Consider the following 16,591-nt stretch of genomic DNA (forward strand, 5'->3'; position numbering starts at 1 on the left):
AAGTTGGCCTTTTCTTAGGCCACAAAGAGGCAACAGAAACATTGCTTTCGTGTAACTTCCCTCCTGTAATTTGCTTGGATTTGGGAAAAAGATGAATAGAGGAGTTTTAACATTGAGATAGATGTATGAATAGTGAAAACTTGAAAGTCTAAAATATTCAGTTGGCAATTTTATCCCTAAATATGTATCTGTGCATGCTTGGTATTCCTGTGTGGTCTGTATGCAGCCTGAGGTCTGGGTTTATTTGCTGTTTTTCCTTTAAAAGCCACTTTTCCTCATTACAGAGAATACCGCACAAAATGGGGGGAAATGGGATTTTTCTGAGCTATGATTTTTCACAGCGACAGGAGTACAAATTCAGCTTGAGAGCTATAAAGAATTAATCAGGTGCCAAAAACATCTCGTGGATAATGAGCTTTTATTTCAGGCGGTGGGCACGTAGCCCATCGGTGTGTGCCATGTGGACGGGCCGTTCCGCAGCCGTTCTCCCCTCACCGCCATCCCCTCACGAGGAATGGGGCACCCAGCGCCTGCTGCTGCCCTCTCCCGCCTCCTGCCCCACACCGCCCCCTCCAGATAACGCCATGGCTTCTTCCTTGGCCATTCCTGGGGGAAAAGGCCTGCCGCTGCTGCATCTTCCCCAGGGGTTTTACCTCCCCACATGCAGTTACACCCTCTGCCTCCCCGGCGTGCTGTGAGGGGCCGGGGGTCGGGCGGGATGCGGGGAAGCCGTTCCCCTCTGCTCCCCACACACAGCTGCAGCTCCTCCTGACCCAAAGGCCCACGGGCGTCCCACAGCGGAGCGGGCGCCATCCCGCCGGCCGTGAGGGGAGCAGCGGGTCCCGGCCGTGAGGGGAGCAGCGGCCCCGGCGCCATCCCGCCGGCCGTGAGGGGAGCAGCGGCCCCGGCCGTGAGGGGAGCAGCGGCCCCGGCCGTGAGGGGAGCAGCGGCCCCGGCCGTGGCGGCCCCTCTGTGGGGAGGTAGGCGGCACAACGCCGAGGCTTTCCCGATGCAAGATGGTACCCTGTGATTCCCTTTGCAAGGAGCACCATGATCCCGATGTCCCCAGCCTCAGCTGGCCGGAGGGGTGAGCTTCAGGGGGCCCATGCGGGGCGGAGGGAGGGAGGATGAGGCGGGCAGCCAAGGCCTCTGTGGGATGGTGAGGAGCGTCCTGCCCTGCCTCGAGTGCCTGTCACGCCGTGCTGTGGTGTCCGGGGTCTAAGTGTTCTGTTTCATGAACAAGAAGTGCTTTATGCACTTGAAGTGCTTGCACTTTTTCGCAGGAAAAAATATTTTAAAACTAATATTTTTTTAATAAAGACGCGACAAGACTATTTAAAAGAGCATATAGTGACAGGACAAGGGTAGAACGTGTTCTGATTGAAAGAGAGTAGGTTTATATTAGATATTAGGAAAAAATTTCTTTATTGTGAGGGTGGTGAGGCCCTGGCACAGGTTGCCCAGAGAAGCTGTGGCTGCCCCATCCTTGGAGGTGTTCAAGGTGAATTGGATGGGGCTCGGAGCAGCCTGGCCTAGTGGAACATGTCCCTGCCCATGGCAGGGGATTGGAACTACATGATCTTCAAGGTCCCCTTACAATTCAAAGATTCTGTAATTCTATGGAAAAAAAAAATCTTTGAAGAAAAACTATGGATGAAATTTGAAGGGAGATGTGGTGGGAGCAGAGGTTGCCAATGCCTCCCTTGGGGGAGCAGTGACAGCTCCTGAGGAACTGACTGCAGGTCTAGCAGTGGGACAGGGTCCCCGGCAGCGGGACGGTGTCCCCGGCAGTGGGACGGTGTCCCCGGCAGCGGGACAGGGTCCCTGGCAGCGGGACGGTGTCCCCAGCAGTGGGACAGGGTCCCCGGCAGCGGGACAGGGTCCCCGGCAGCGGGACAGGGTCCCCGGCAGCGGGACGGTGTCCCCGGCAGCGGGACAGGGTCCCCGGCAGCGGGACAGGGTCCCCGGCAGCGGGACGGTGTCCCCGGCAGCGGGACAGGGTCCCCGGCAGCGGGACGGTGTCCCCGGCAGTAGGACGGTGTCCCCGGCAGTGGGACAGGGTCCCCAGCAGTGGGACAGGGTCCCCGGCAGTGGGACAGGGTCCCCGGCAGCGGGACGGTGTCCCCGGCAGTAGGACGGTGTCCCCGGCAGTGGGACAGGGTCCCCAGCAGTGGGACAGGGTCCCCGGCAGTGGGACAGGGTCCCCGGCAGCGGGACGGTGTCCCCGGCAGTGGGACAGGGTCCCCGGCAGCGGGACAGGGTCCCCGGCAGCGGGACGGTGTCCCCGGCAGCGGGACAGGGTCCCCGGCAGCGGGACGGTGTCCCCGGCAGCGGGACGGGGTCCCCGGCAGCGGGACAGGGTCCCCGGACGCAGGACAGGGTCCCCGGCAGCGGGACGGTGTCCCCGGCAGCGGGACGGTGTCCCCGGCAGTAGGACGGTGTCCCCAGCAGCGGAACAGGGTCCCCGGCAGTGGGACAGGGTCCCCGTGGGGCTGCTTCCCAGGGCTGGCAGCTGCCCCCATCACCGGGGTCTCTGGGCCAGGCAGCCCTGCCAGGGCGAAGAGCTGCTGCATCTGCTCAGCAGAAGAATCGCTGCTTTTGGGATTTGGAGATTATTTATCTCAGCTCTCATAAATCCTTCAGGACTGTACATTAAAAGGGCAGCTGGGGAAAGGTTCCTCCAACTCCTGCAGGTGCTGAAGAGCTGAGCTGGCAGGGTTGCTCCTGAGGCATCTGTGGCCAAATGCCCTCTGCCTCTCCTGCTGCTGTGCAAGACAGACACAGTGGACTTTTCCTGACCAGGAGTTCGGTGCATGCAGGAGTGAGGCTGGGGACCTGCATTATCTCCTGCTGCTGTGCAAGACAGACACAGTGGACTTTTCCTGACCAGGAGTTCGGTGCATGCAGGAGTGAGGCTGGGGACCTGCATTAGCAAAGTGGATGAGAATGGGAAGAATCCTCCTTCCTGGGACCCACTGCCATTTCTTCTGCTCCCCAGTAGTCCACACAGAGCAGGGATGTGGGAGGTGTCTGATCAAAATGTCATGATTGTTCTCTCTTGAAAGTGTTTCCTGGTGGGAAATAAGTTTAATTTATGATGCCCCTTCTCACCATGTTGACTGAGCCCACTAACATTTTTGCAAATTTTGCCTAAAAAAACTTAAGCAAATTTATTCTTATTTAACAAGAGTAAAGACATATTTTACAAGTAGAATTTTTGATGGGAAGCAGTCTCTTGGGAAGCTTCTATGATATAGTCCAATATCCTGTTAATTGATTTTATTCTACAGTGTAATGTTGTTGAGTCTTGATTCCTGGGTTTGGGTGTAGCTATCCTAAAAACTTAAACATATATAGAGTCTTATATAATATAAGCTTAGTTTTTGGGGGTTTTTTTTAATATTTCCTTATCTAATGGATTAATTTTTGGAGGTCATTGTAACTGGTTTTTATGTTGTTAATACAAGAACAGTGAGTAAATTCCCTAAAGAACTGCATTGCCTTTAGTGAGGAAAATATTGGTGTGCCCTGTAGCTGTGATTCATGCTGCTATTGTGAAGTCTGCCAGCTGTGAGATATATGTGTAGGCAATGGATGATAAATGTGTTCTAATAATCCAGTATACAAAGTATTTCCATAAAAATTCTTCACTGGTATCCAAGGACATTAAAAAATCCATCAAGAAAATCCTTTAAATGGTTTTGAATCAGGCAAAGAGTGTTTTAATGCACAGTTGTACAGGCTACTCAAATTTTCCCCACGATAGTTCCAGAATCTGTTTTTAGTATATGATTATGGTAGTGCTGAGAACATTGCTTCTGATAAAAAATTGTATTGATTTTCAGTATTTTCAGCTCCAGCTGCATGCAAGAAATTAATGAGACTCATTTTGTTACTTGGGATAGAATTGTTTGTTGACAGTCATCACAGGAATTAGCTTTAAAAAGATCTTAAGATCCATCTTTTATGCAGGAATAATATTAATTTGATTACTTACATAACACTCTAGATGTCTCCCATTCTTTCTGGTGGACCTCTGTTTTGGGTCTGTTTATTGCAATGCAGCAGTGGAATAAAACTCAAAGCACTTCCCTGATGTGCTGAAGAGTTGAGTTGCTGTACCCTGAGGCACCCTCACCATCCACAGCTTGAATGACTTGATGCTGGAAGACTCACTTTGGTGGTTCCTGCTCTCTCTGCAAAGCAGCTAGGAGGAACCAAAGGGAATCTCCCAAAGCCAAACCAGGCAGGAACAACCAAAGTGAATCGTCCAGGCTGTTCCCACTTGTGGGATGAACAAAATGGGATGCAGATCACCTCTTAATACCTACTGTGAAATTTACTCTGGAGAGCTTGTGCAGAAAGTGAGGTATGGAGCTGTACATCAGTCCTGTGCTCAGCACCAGAGTGGAGACCACAGCTGAGAAGGAGCTGTGGAAATTCTCCAAGTTGCAGAGCTTTTAAACTTCCTTTCAGAACTTCCTGCTAGAGCTAGATCCAACCACAGTGCTGGACTGACACCCTCCTGTCCATCCTGATTCCTCCCTCCCCAGATATGTGGTTAGGAAGGATTCATGTGAGAGAAATTCTTTCTTTTATTGAAAAAAGTGGATTATTTATTCTAAAACAAAGATTATACTGATTAACTATCAATATAGACTACCCAAATCTCTGCACTTTGTTTTCAGGAAAACTCATTAAAGAAATATGAAAGTATTTAAATTGAAAAGAAGAAGGGTTGAAAATGCTCAGTTTGACTTAGTTCTGTATACTTTCCACATGTTTTTAATAGCCTAGTGGTAAAACCCAATACAACCACTAGAAGCAATGAAATCATAATGAAACATCTCAAGGTCAGTGTCGTTTTTCTTTTGGTTTTGCCATTTAGCCCATGCAGTTTTTGTAGCAGATGTAATATGAGATGTCTGTGAACATAAAACACTTTTTGTTTTGCTTCCCCTGCTTTTTCCATCTTATTAAAATACTTCTTTTTTGGTGTGGGGGGGTGGTGAGTGCTGGGCTAGAGATATCAGATCCCTTTTAGGAAAGTTCAAAAGCAATGATTAACTACAGTGAGTTTCATGTGGTGGGTCAAAGCCTGGCTTTCAGCTGGTGTGGTGTGCAGAAACACAGAAGCATACATTTAATTCCTAAATGAAATGCAGATATGTCTTTGTGATGAAAGAGGGCTGATTTTAAAGCAACAGATGTAGAGCTCTTTGTACCTTGCAGAACAAAACTTCTAGAGATGGAACCTGTAAAGCACACCTCTCACCTACCTGAGCACATCCCAGTGGAATTGCCAGTGGAATGGGAAATCTAGTGTTTTATAATGATTTAGTTGCAAACTTTTCAGGAGCAACATTTGGTGGCTCTTGTGCGGACTGTGTGCTCTGTGCTGGAAGGAAGGACAGCTGTGAAGGGAGTCACAGATGCCTGTGGGTACCTGCAGACTTGCCTTCAGTGGCCACGTGGGGATGGGAGCTTTGTGAGGAGAGGGATGCCTTGCTCCCTCCCTACAGCTCCAGCTGTGGATACCATCTCTTCGTGGAGCCAGCAGGGAAAGGTTTGATTCTACTGCAGGAGAAGTGATCCAACATTTTCCCTCTTCACCCACCATACTCACCATCTTGTCTTTCTGAAGCCTTCTGTACTCGTTCCCCAAAATACCACTCTCAGTAACAGACTGCTACGATTTCACTTTGACAGCCTGTAAAATTTCTAAAATACCCCGTGACACAAATCTGCCAAAAGTCTCAGCTGTGTCAAATCTGTTCCCATATATCATCTTCTGGGCAAAAGAGAAGCAACTGTTGCTGCTTTCTAAATTATGGCATCTGAAGTTCAGTCACTTAAAATGGAAGCCTGGCAATTCCTGTGACTATTGTGAGTAGTGCTTCCAGAGAGACAGAAGTGGCTAATCCAAGGTAATAATGAGTCCCCTTTACTGTGTTATGTAACTGTCTCAGTCTTCAGCTCATTTATCCTTACCATGCATCACCCTGTTGATTTAGAAAGGACCTTTTCTCTGTTTACAGAGGGGAAGCAAACCCTGCATTCTTGTGGTCACTTGGGAAGTCTGAGTGAATAACGAACCTGACCTTAAGTAGTGACCTCCCTTCCTGTTCTATTGATCTAATCCATTTGGGGTTTTGTGGGACAAACCCTCTTACAAATTCCAGGAATATCAATCAGTGTGCTCCAGAATAGTTAGTGAGGAATGTAATTTTGAGTGTCTCTCATCTCAGTTGTAGGTGAAATCACGAGCTAAACTGAGAATTTTAATGCATGTGTTTCATTTTCAGCTCAGCCCTTAGTGAATGGGTGCATTAAATTTGTCTGTTCTGGGGCCTCTTTTCCAAATGCAGCAAAGCCAGATATTTATTACTGCAAAAAGCTGTGCTCTCCCACTGCAAGGTAGGCAACAGTAGCATCCCTGTAGAAAAACCTTCATTATTTTCTCTCCTCCCTGAGGTGGGGAGGGCTGTGACATCAGTCAGCTTTAGTGCCTGCAGGGGAAAGCCAGCAATTGCTCATTGTCTCTGGCTGTAATGACGGAGCTGCTCTTGCTGGAAAAACACCTGGGTGCTCAGCAGAGGCACAGACACTGGGGTGCTTAGCGTTGGGCAAGATCAAAGGCAGCCTGAGCTTTCCACATTCACTTCATCTCCCAGGTTACACATTTTGCTCGCACATATTAACCACCTTCTGCTAATAGTTACCTCATTTTTATGGAAAGCGCAGAAAGGACTGAGGTCATTTCCAAGGCTATCCATCTGGCTTGAAGATGAAGCTTTCTGTCTGATTTGAAAGTATTATAAATCAGTTTGCCGTTGTTAAAAAGAGACTAAAATTGATGTTTGTTGTAGAATTGAAAGCATCAAATGCGGGTGTTACAGAGTTCCTGTCTTTTCTAAGTGCCATAGAATTGCTAGTATAGCAGGGTGGGCAACTCCAATTTAGTGTTTTGACTATTTAGATAATCTTATTTGTATGTTAGGATTCATATTCAGCTGGCACAAATAAGCTTAGGTGCAATTAAATAATTTCAGTGGAGTCAATTAAGACTAGCAGAGCATATGAGTAACTATTAGTTCCATAAACTTCTGTATTCAGGTTGGCAGCCAAAAGCTCTTGGGAATTAGTGAGATATGTAAGTGCTCTGGTTGTATCTCTTTCTCTGAGTTCTAATTGTTGCACAAGGATTTATTACAGCAATTCAGCACTGCAGAACTTCCTTGGCATTGGCAAAATCCTCAAGAACCTGTTTTAATATGTCTTTAATGATGTTTTATGCCACAAGAATCTGCAGCGGCTTCTTTCCTCTCAGTAGTATCATCAGAGCAGAGGAGTAGCAAATTAACAAGCATAAAACCACTGCTTCTGATAAATATGTGCTAATTTGGGTTACTTCCCAAATTATTTCTTCTACAGCTGTATGCAGTGGACCACCCTTCTTAATTATCTTCTTTCCCTCCTCAAGACTCTTCCCCAGTGTGCCTTTAGAAAACTTTAATTGGCCACATTCCCTTTTTGTTTGGCAGGGGGAGGCAACTTGAAAATAGGATTGAATGTTGCCAGTTAAGAAATATGTTCTTTCCACATATGCTTGAAATGATACCATGCAAACTGTTGTAATAAGTGATTGACTGGTCGATTGATTGATTTTTTTTAATATAAATTTTTTGAGACTGTAAAGGTCACATGTTTGTTTTTATGCTCTGAAAGTAGGAGAAACATATTTACCAACACAAAGCTTGCACTCTTAACTTCACAATCAACAGCTTTGTTATTTTTGTTGGAAGGAAGTGTGATTGTAAGTGGAAAATGTGAACAGACCCATGCATACAAATATCTTATGGAACCTACTGCTAGTCTAATTGCACTGTGCATCGAGCTGCTTGACAACACACATCATGAGACACAGAAAATAGCTTAAAGGAGGAAAACTTACCATAGAAGTGATCAGAAATTATCATAGCATCAGCGTTCACCTCTCCCAGCTAACAGTGGTGTCTTGTGTTCAGTACAGAATGACTGCAGTAGCAGTCAGGTGCCCCAGGCAAGGTCACAATACACTAAGCAACACATATTTACCAGAACCAAGACCCAAAGTGCCTTAGGCCTCTAGTTACAACATTTCATACACAAATGGAAAAGGCCAGGTGAGAAACAGGACCATTGCCTTCCTGCCGGCTGAATGGGAGGCACAGATTGCTGTAAACCCCAAGTTTTAAAAATCCAAACAGTAAAATGTTAAAAACATAATGCATTCCCAATTTGCAAAGCAGAACTGGACACTCTTTGAGTAGGGTTTGAATGCAGAAAGCTGATTTTAAACCAGCCTGTTGATTCCATAAAAGTATGCCTTCACACATGAGACTCCCACATTACCTACATGTGAGAGCATAATGGGCAAAGTTGTGGTTTTCTCTGTTGTGCAGGACTTGAGCAACACAACTGCTGGTCTTTGGTGCTTTATCTCGTTTGAAGTTCTCCTTCTAGGAGCTGCTTAAGCACCAGAGTTGACTTAGACCTCTTGAGCCATGCCTGCACTGAGAAGTGTCACACCAAGTAAGCTGTCTCAGGCAAGGGGCAAAAGGATTTGCACTTGTAGTTGGGCAAAAGTTGTAGGTGGCTATGCTAGAAGATGGTGGTAAGGCTGGGAGCACTTTCTGCTTGGCACAGCGACATGGTGTGTGGGCACACTCTGCAAAACCACTTAGTCTGGGACTACTTGTTCTAAGTCTTGGATCCTCTTGGCCTCTTTTTTCAGCATTTTTATCTATACAAGATGCTTGTAAACTGATAGATGACCGGCAGGATTATACTATCACTTCATGTAGCTGTAATTGACTGGGTGAAGTTGAAACTTTAGGTTGTGTTTTCTTTGTGAGCATAGTTGGCACACAGAGACCCTGCCTGGTCCACGTGCCCTTACCCTGTCTCATCCCTGGCTGCTTGATCTTGTCCCTGCATTACCTCTTCACTTGTGTTGACACAAGTGTCTGTTAGGACTGTGCTAAAAACATATGTGAACTGGTTTGAATTAAAAACACTTCTCATCTGGTTCTTTGTCTGGCCTCATAAATAACTGGGTCTGTACAGCTGGGAGAGGAGGGGAGGCAGTGCAGACAGGAATGGACAGCTGGGGAAGGATGAGGGGGACCTCCAGGAGCTGCCAGTGCTGCTGAGATGAAAAGTATCAGATCTTGTGCTTGTCAGTCAGTGCTTCTGCCCATTCAGAGGGGCACAGACCAATCTCAGCTCTCCCCAGTCACTCATTCTTATGACACTCTGAAGAGCAGGTCCTTTACTGGACTTGTTCTGGAGCAAACTGCTTCGAATCATTTCAGTTCTTCCCTATTCTTTGTGTTCTGAGTTTGTTGTTTTCACTCTAGGTCAAATCAGGAAAACAGTTACCAACTGCATATTTTCAAAAGAATACATAATTTCTGAAGAACTACAGACAAAGAAGACCTATGTGTGCTCTTTCTGGCTTTACTGCTTGGTAATTAAACTACCTATACTACAGTGCTCTGAGGCAGCTATTCAGTGTATGATATAAGAAATAGTCTGAACACGAGCCCTTGAAGAAGAGGTGAACGTGTACATCCCAGGAAAACTGCTAATCATGAATGAATGATACACTGAATCTGCAATGAACTAATGCATGAAACACTTCTGCTTCTGGTTAATGCGGAAATTGTCCTTTTTGACTGGGTTATTTTTCCCTTGCAGATGAGAAGAGCATATTAGCATACCAGGCACATGGTATCTCAAGCTGCTATGCCACAAGTAGCTAAATATAATATGTCAAGTGTATTGATATGAGCTGGTATGTAATCTCTGGTTCAAATCCCAACTTTTCAAAAGGTCTCCTCACTTCCACTCTCTATTTTAGCAGAGACATAAGAAGACACTAATAGTAGAAGTGCACAGACAGCCTGTTTTTAAATGGCAGGTTTATTAAAAATGTTCTCTATCACAAACATTGGAAACATATGCAGCAGATTTTACTGTAAGTGAAAGATTCAGTAGACAGTGGAAAGGGAGTAACTGTCAACTGAAATATGAGAAATAATGGGGCAATTTCCACAGCAAACTCCTCACAAAACCCCATTTTAACTCAGCATGCTCGGGTCCCAGTTTGTGTTCAGTCTGCCCTTTGGATGCAGCACATAGTTCATGAGCTTGAGCTTTGAGTTTATACATATTTACAGTAGAACAACCTATAGGTTACAGGAGAGGACACATTAGCACCAGTGCTTATGGATTAGAGCTCACATCGCCTCTGCCACTGCATGTGCATGGAACTGACTTTACTGAAGAGTTAGGTTAAAAAAAGGTTAATAAATCTGGCACTTGGAAGGCAAACTGTGCTCTGCAGTGACCTAGGAAATCTTTTTGTTAGGTATCACACTTGACTGCCTGTCTCTGAAGGCTGCCCATCACAATTACCTTAATGACCTTTCTTGCACAAATGCACACTTCACTTCCCCTGTGCTTGCACCATTATTTAGGAATAGATGTAACACCTTGAGATCAGGAAATCAGTGTGATTTTCTTACTGCTGTCCTAAAAGTAAGCACAAACTCTATATTTAGCGGATATGAGACAAAATTAGCATCTGTAGCAATTTTGGTGAAACATTTTCACATAGCAAAAATTCTACAGTGTTGGTAATTACTGAGATTCACAAAAAAAGGCTTTGGTTAGAAAATCAAAAACTGTCAAATAAAAAAAAGCTTTTAAAAAAAAGGAAGCCAAAGGAGTGTCAAATACTATATTGAAGTCAGTGAGTGCAGAATAAAACAGTAGCAGTCCATTAGTTAATTTTTCAGTAGTAAAATCTTCCGCCTAAAGAAGCCCATGTCTCTTGCAAGCTGTGTGCCTTTCTTGACGTTCACAGCTGGTCTCCTAGCTCCAGTACAAGCAGGGTGGCGATAAGTCCACATTTTCCTGTTCAAGGCAAAGAGTCCTTCTTCCAGCTGTGAGGTAGAGATTGGGAATCAGGTCACTGGGGTGTGAGATACCTCTGAGTGTAGCAGTCACACATTTGTTTCTAGTTCATTTATTTCAATAGTGCAATGGTCTTTACTGTTGGATTTCTTAGTGTGATTCTCCACTGGAGTTTCTTCTTGCTCCACTTGTATGGGTATATGGTGCTGTAACCCTTTCCCTGTTTCTGGTCCAGGAGATTCATTCATGGTCTTCACACAGCCATTCCTCTGGTAAGCCACAATCTGATGGATGTTAATAGGCTTAGTTTCACAGATCAATGGCACCTATGTGAAAAGCATTAAGATCTGGAATACTGCCACTGTTTGCTGTATACAACAGGAAGGGACATTTTACTTGGAAAGCCTGTGGGCTGCTTTACATTCACCAGGATTATCTAGAGCCCCCATGGACTTCCAGAAGCTGTTTCTCATATACACTAAGGCATGAAGCAAAGGAGTCTGTGTAAAAATGCAAATTCTGCCAGAACTCCAATTGAACTTACACTCATTGTAACAGCTGTTTGCCATTGGTAAAATGATACAAGTAGGGTAAATTGAGATCAGAATTCCAGGGCTCACTTCAAAAGGTACAGAGTCCCAGTGGCCACTGTGCTAAGCTCTGGGCAGTGCTTGCTCTTGGGTGCAATTAAATAGACCAACAAACCATTTGTTGTTGCCTTATGCCTTTCTTCTAGCCCAGTAAAAGAACACCTGTCTCTTCAGTTTTGTCTCTTTTGAAAGAAATAAAGGGGATTTTATTAACTGATTCATAAGTTAAATGTGGAAGTGTTCTTTAAATCAAACCAGATTCTGATGGGGAAAGTAAGACGTAAATACTGGCAAAGAAAGGAGGTGGGCTTGCAGCTGAGAAAATAAGGCCTTTGGGTGTATATTACTAACTGCACAAATTATGCAGCCAAAATGTATGGCAGGCTAAAGGTATATTTTAATGCTATTACAGAGCATGATTCAAAGAAAAATCTCATCACAGATGGCTAAATAATCCCTCAGGAGGGATTTCACATTACTGCAACATCTCTTCTTAAGTTCTGACTGAGTTCTAAATACAGCAGTGAAATGTCAGGAGGCCTGTGTTATGCAGGAGCTCAGCCTACACTTCTGGCTTTGTAATGGATGACCTACCTTGCCCATAGGTCGTATTTTAGGGGGTTTGTAGGTAGCTGCATGTGTAACCCCTGTAGTCAGGCCTAATCCTGTCATCAGTAATTACTGCAGGTGCTAATTACCTCAGAGGACACTGTCTGTCTTTTTACATACTACTTGAAAGAGCAGGAATTTTAAATTAATGTTGCAGGAAGGCATGAGAATGGGATTGACCACAAAATTGTAGAATGGGAGAAATAATGATAGAAACAAAACTTTGCTATTTGTGTGGAATACTACAGATGATGCACAGAAATGAAACTTGTATTGTGAAGATTAGTCCTGATGAAGAAATGTTCCTGCATGAACTATTCTGTCTTTGTGGAAGAAAGGTAATGAAAGTCTGCCATGAGCTAAAATGGTTGGAAATTAGCACCTCCAAATCTGATGGGCTCATGGAATTAGGAATCTCCTTTGTCAAGGATTGAAGGAAGGACATGAGGAGTTCCTGTTACAAGGAAAGACTGAATTATGCATGCCAAAGATGAAGGAGAAATGCATAGGAGTGGAAGGAGGCAGGGGCAGAATACAGAGGTATGTGTGCTGTATGAAATAAGATACAGAGGAGGAAAAGCAAAGCTGTAAGGAGGGACTTGTATTAAATGTAGAAAGCGTTGAAGATGACTGAGAATGAAGTCTAGAATGGAGTCATGTGCTTGTGCTAATTATTGCAAGGGTGAAAGAAAATTATTGCAAGGGTGGCTTAGATTATGCTGACTCAGGGGCTTGCAATGCCCAAGCTGTCTGCTTTTGATGTGAGCTCATTGGTTACGCATATACATGCTCATGGATACCTCTACCTCTCCCTCCACACAGATGGTCAAGGACATCTATCACCCTGCTCTGTTGCTGGTTACACTTCTAGCAGGACAAATTACTGACCAGTCAGGACCCGGGTGCTGAGTGTGGGACTCAGTCCCAACATCTCATGCATTTGCAGGACAGCACAGCTGCTTCTGCTGCTCCCATCCCCAGTGTGCCAGACACAGCTGCCTTGCAAGCTCTGAACTCCAGTGGCTTTTCACATGACCTCATGGAAAAAGATCCCTCCACCCTGTGTGCTAAGCTGCCCACTGCCCAATTCTGACCTCTCTCTGAAACACCTTTTATAAACTGGAGGAACCAAATGTGGGAGCTCACAGGTTCTATGCCATAGAACAGCACACCCTGGCACACCCTGGCTTACAGTGTGGTTACCTCGTCACCATCCTTGATAAACTCCTTCCGGCAGATGTGGGCCATGATCCCAGCAGCCAGCGCGTCCCCCAGGACATTGATCATTGTTCTAAACCTGTCTCTGGAAAATGAAACAGTAATGGTAAGGTGTTGGCTCTTTGGGTAAATTCCTGTGCCTCCATCAGCCGTAACTATGCCTGAAGGCCAGTTTTGCTGGGTTTATGAGCTAAAATGTTTAGAAATGTTAAGAAGTTTGGTATCAGGCATCCATTAGTTGTTGAGCAGCTCAATTGGGTTTTCCAGCCTTTTCATAGCTTGGTGTACTGTGCTGCCACACACTTGATTGTGTAACTGAGCTAAGTGGAGCAGCTGTGTCCCCCTAGAGATGCAAGCTGATTCAGCACTGAAAAGGTAGAACTGCACATCACACCTGCATTTCTGTCCCAGTTAGAATGTTAAGGTCCAGCAACATGGCCTGATTTGGAGACTAGTGCTGCAAATGTCTGAATTCAGTAAAAACAGAGATCAGCCAGCACAACCAGTCCCTTATGTTAGTGATCATGGTACCAATCTTAGCAACCAAAGTGCTACTTAAGAAGATTATTGTATTGGTAGAATGGGCAGGATACAATCAAAATAATTCAGAAGATTGCTACCTAACTACACTCACAAACCAAGGAGCCACTGACCATATTTAATTAATGTTAATTCCTGTAAAACCTGTGCTGACTTTGGCTCTTATTCTGGTTATGCAGTAGTTCTTAAAGACTCTTCATTTTCATTTACCTTTTCCATTATAAATTTGTGTGCTTGACAGTATTTTGTATATATATAATTTAATTATTTTTCTTTTATCCACTTATGGGATTTCTTCCCTGTTTACACCTTTTACCCACTGTCTAAAAAATAAATCTATTAAAATAAAGATTGTAAATAGACAAAAGTAACTTGTTTGTCAAAAACAAGTGTTACACTTGAATCATCCTGGAACCTATTAGTTAAAACTGATGAAATTTCAGCTAGATGATATAGCTTTTAAGTCTGAAATACATCATGTCTTTCCCAAGAAAAACATATACATCTGAAAACTCTGTCATATTAGTAACTTAATTTATAAATGTAGGTTATAAAATGGAGGTTCAGAAATCTCCAGATGTTTGGCTTATTAAAGTCAGTGACGGTCCAATATCAACACTGCCCAGATTTCTGATCCTGTATCTTAATATAGAAAAGAATTGAAACTCTGTGCTGATATTTTTTCAGGTATTTTAGGCAGGTACTCAGTGCATATAAATGTTTATGCCTGCTTAATTATCATGAAAATTCCTGCATGAAAGCTTATTTGTGTGTGGAGTTACCAAATTGTATGTGCAACTGTGAGTAACTTCAGCAATAATATTCCACAGCCTACATCTGGATGTGGTTGTTGACTCAAGGACCCAGTCCTACACTTGTTTGCTTAATCCATTTTTTAAAATTCCTGCTGTTCTGATTTTGGGTTTTGCCCTGAAGAAAATTTCCACAAGAACATGTTAAACAGGGAAAAAAAGCAGCTACAGCACATACTGATAAAAATTCCTGTTACACACTGACTTCTTTCCTTCTTGATTATCAAATAGTGATTCTTGGAAGGATATTCAGTGTTGTGAATTTTGGATTGTGCAACTACTCAGTGGTGGTAGAGAAGAAGTTGTATGAGCAGAGCTCAAGAGTTTGAGCTCCCTTTTGAGCACTAATTTGCATCTTTTCAAGACAAGATTTTTCCAAGGAAACAGTGCTCCACACTGAAACTCTTAAGAAAAGGGACTGCCTGGCATGTTGTTTGACGAGTTGTGTTCCACGTTCTGAGTGTATGGAGCAGTCTGCACTATGCATGAGGAGAATCACAACACACACCATTGGCATTTCTCCACTGAGAGGCCAACCTGCTGCTGGTGGCATTTCTCTCAGTGCGAACCTGTGAGTCAGTGGTATTTGAGCTGTAATTGATATTATAAAGATGTAAAACTTTTACCTTGTGTTTGATAAATGAGCTCGGAAACATTCTGATTTTCTTCTTTATGTCTCTAAGCACTAGGTAAAGGTATGAAGGTCACATACACGTTATGGCTACCTAAGAGAGTTGTAATACCTGCAGTGCATTGTAATGGGTGAGATCTCGTGAGATCATCTAACCAGCCTTCTTTAAGCATTCTTCATACTCCAGTACTTCCAAAACTAATACTGAAAATATTCATTGTGTCACCCATGTTGACACTTTACATCTGCAGGCTCTTGAAACCACCAAGTGCTGAAATACAGAAATATGCTTTTTGTTTGAAAGGTCATCTGCAAAAGACAGAAAATTGGGTCTATTCCTTACTCACTTTTTAATACCATCTGGAGCTATAGCCTGAAAAGTCTTTTCTCTGTTGTTTTGAAAAGTTGTGTAAGACAAAAAGAAGAATAATTCCCATGTACACTGGGAAGGCTTACTGGAAAAACAATGAAGTGTTGCAAGAGCTGGGCAAAAACTGAGCAATATAGATGGAAAAGGCTTTTGTAATAGAGTCTTAAAATATTCATACAACACAAGATTCATGACTCCTATTAATGCTAATAATAATCATTTTCTATCACACTGGACAGGATTTTTTTTTCTCACAGTTCTTCATACAAAAAAAACTGTGGCTAAAAGTTGAATTAAATAGGATAGATAACAGAATGGACTTGTAACACAATTTACCCAGAACCTTGATGTAATGAAACTCCCTATATTAGAGAACATATATTTTATATTGCTTAAGTAAAAATAATTTGGACATTTCCTTGTGTATGCATATGCTAGTTACACAGTTAATTGACATGCTAATGAGCTAGGGACCAGTATTTTATGATTCATCTTCCTAAACTATTCAAAATTGATTGATTCACTGGCATTTACATGAAAGTTGAGAGTTCAAATAAACCACTCCATATGAATTTTTAAAGTGACTTTTCTCATGGGTGACACAAATCCCTTTCATCCTGAGTGTGTTAAGTTTCAGCCCCTGGCTGTGCTGTTAAATGCCCCGTGATTGGGGATGCAGCAAAGTGCCCTCTCTACAGAATGGCTGCACTTGCAAAACTGGGGGCTGCAAGCAGGTGCTGCCTGATTAGCACTGAAATCAGAGAGCATAGAATTGCATCAGGACCTGTGGTGAAAGGAAGACGTTATTGGTGCCAGCACTCAGGCTGACTGTATTGGCGTTGCAGCAGCAGTAGCCATA

The 16,591-nt window shown here is 44.0% G+C and overlaps 2 protein-coding genes across 2 annotated transcripts in view; one reads left to right on the plus strand and one right to left on the minus strand.

Moving 5' to 3' along the window:
• The first annotated feature begins 1,001 nt into the window (after nucleotides 1-1,001).
• Nucleotides 1,002-16,591, plus strand: part of CPT2 (carnitine palmitoyltransferase 2) — a 65,832-nt gene continuing 50,242 nt past the window's right edge. Inside the window, exon 1 of the mRNA XM_068198786.1 lies at nucleotides 1,002-1,087. Within this exon, the coding sequence (XP_068054887.1) occupies nucleotides 1,017-1,087 (71 nt within the window). The 5' untranslated portion in view covers nucleotides 1,002-1,016. The remainder of the gene's footprint in view (nucleotides 1,088-16,591) is intronic.
• Nucleotides 9,719-16,591, minus strand: part of SLC1A7 (solute carrier family 1 member 7) — a 48,554-nt gene continuing 41,681 nt past the window's right edge. Inside the window, exons 10-11 of the mRNA XM_068198788.1 lie at nucleotides 13,365-13,464; nucleotides 9,719-11,288 (exon numbers count right to left, since the gene is read on the minus strand). Of these exons, the coding sequence (XP_068054889.1) occupies nucleotides 11,052-11,288; nucleotides 13,365-13,464 (337 nt within the window). The 3' untranslated portion in view covers nucleotides 9,719-11,051. The remainder of the gene's footprint in view (nucleotides 11,289-13,364; nucleotides 13,465-16,591) is intronic.

This window comes from Anomalospiza imberbis, chromosome 9, assembly GCF_031753505.1.
Source record: "Anomalospiza imberbis isolate Cuckoo-Finch-1a 21T00152 chromosome 9, ASM3175350v1, whole genome shotgun sequence".
Classification (NCBI taxonomy): domain Eukaryota; kingdom Metazoa; phylum Chordata; class Aves; order Passeriformes; family Viduidae; genus Anomalospiza; species Anomalospiza imberbis.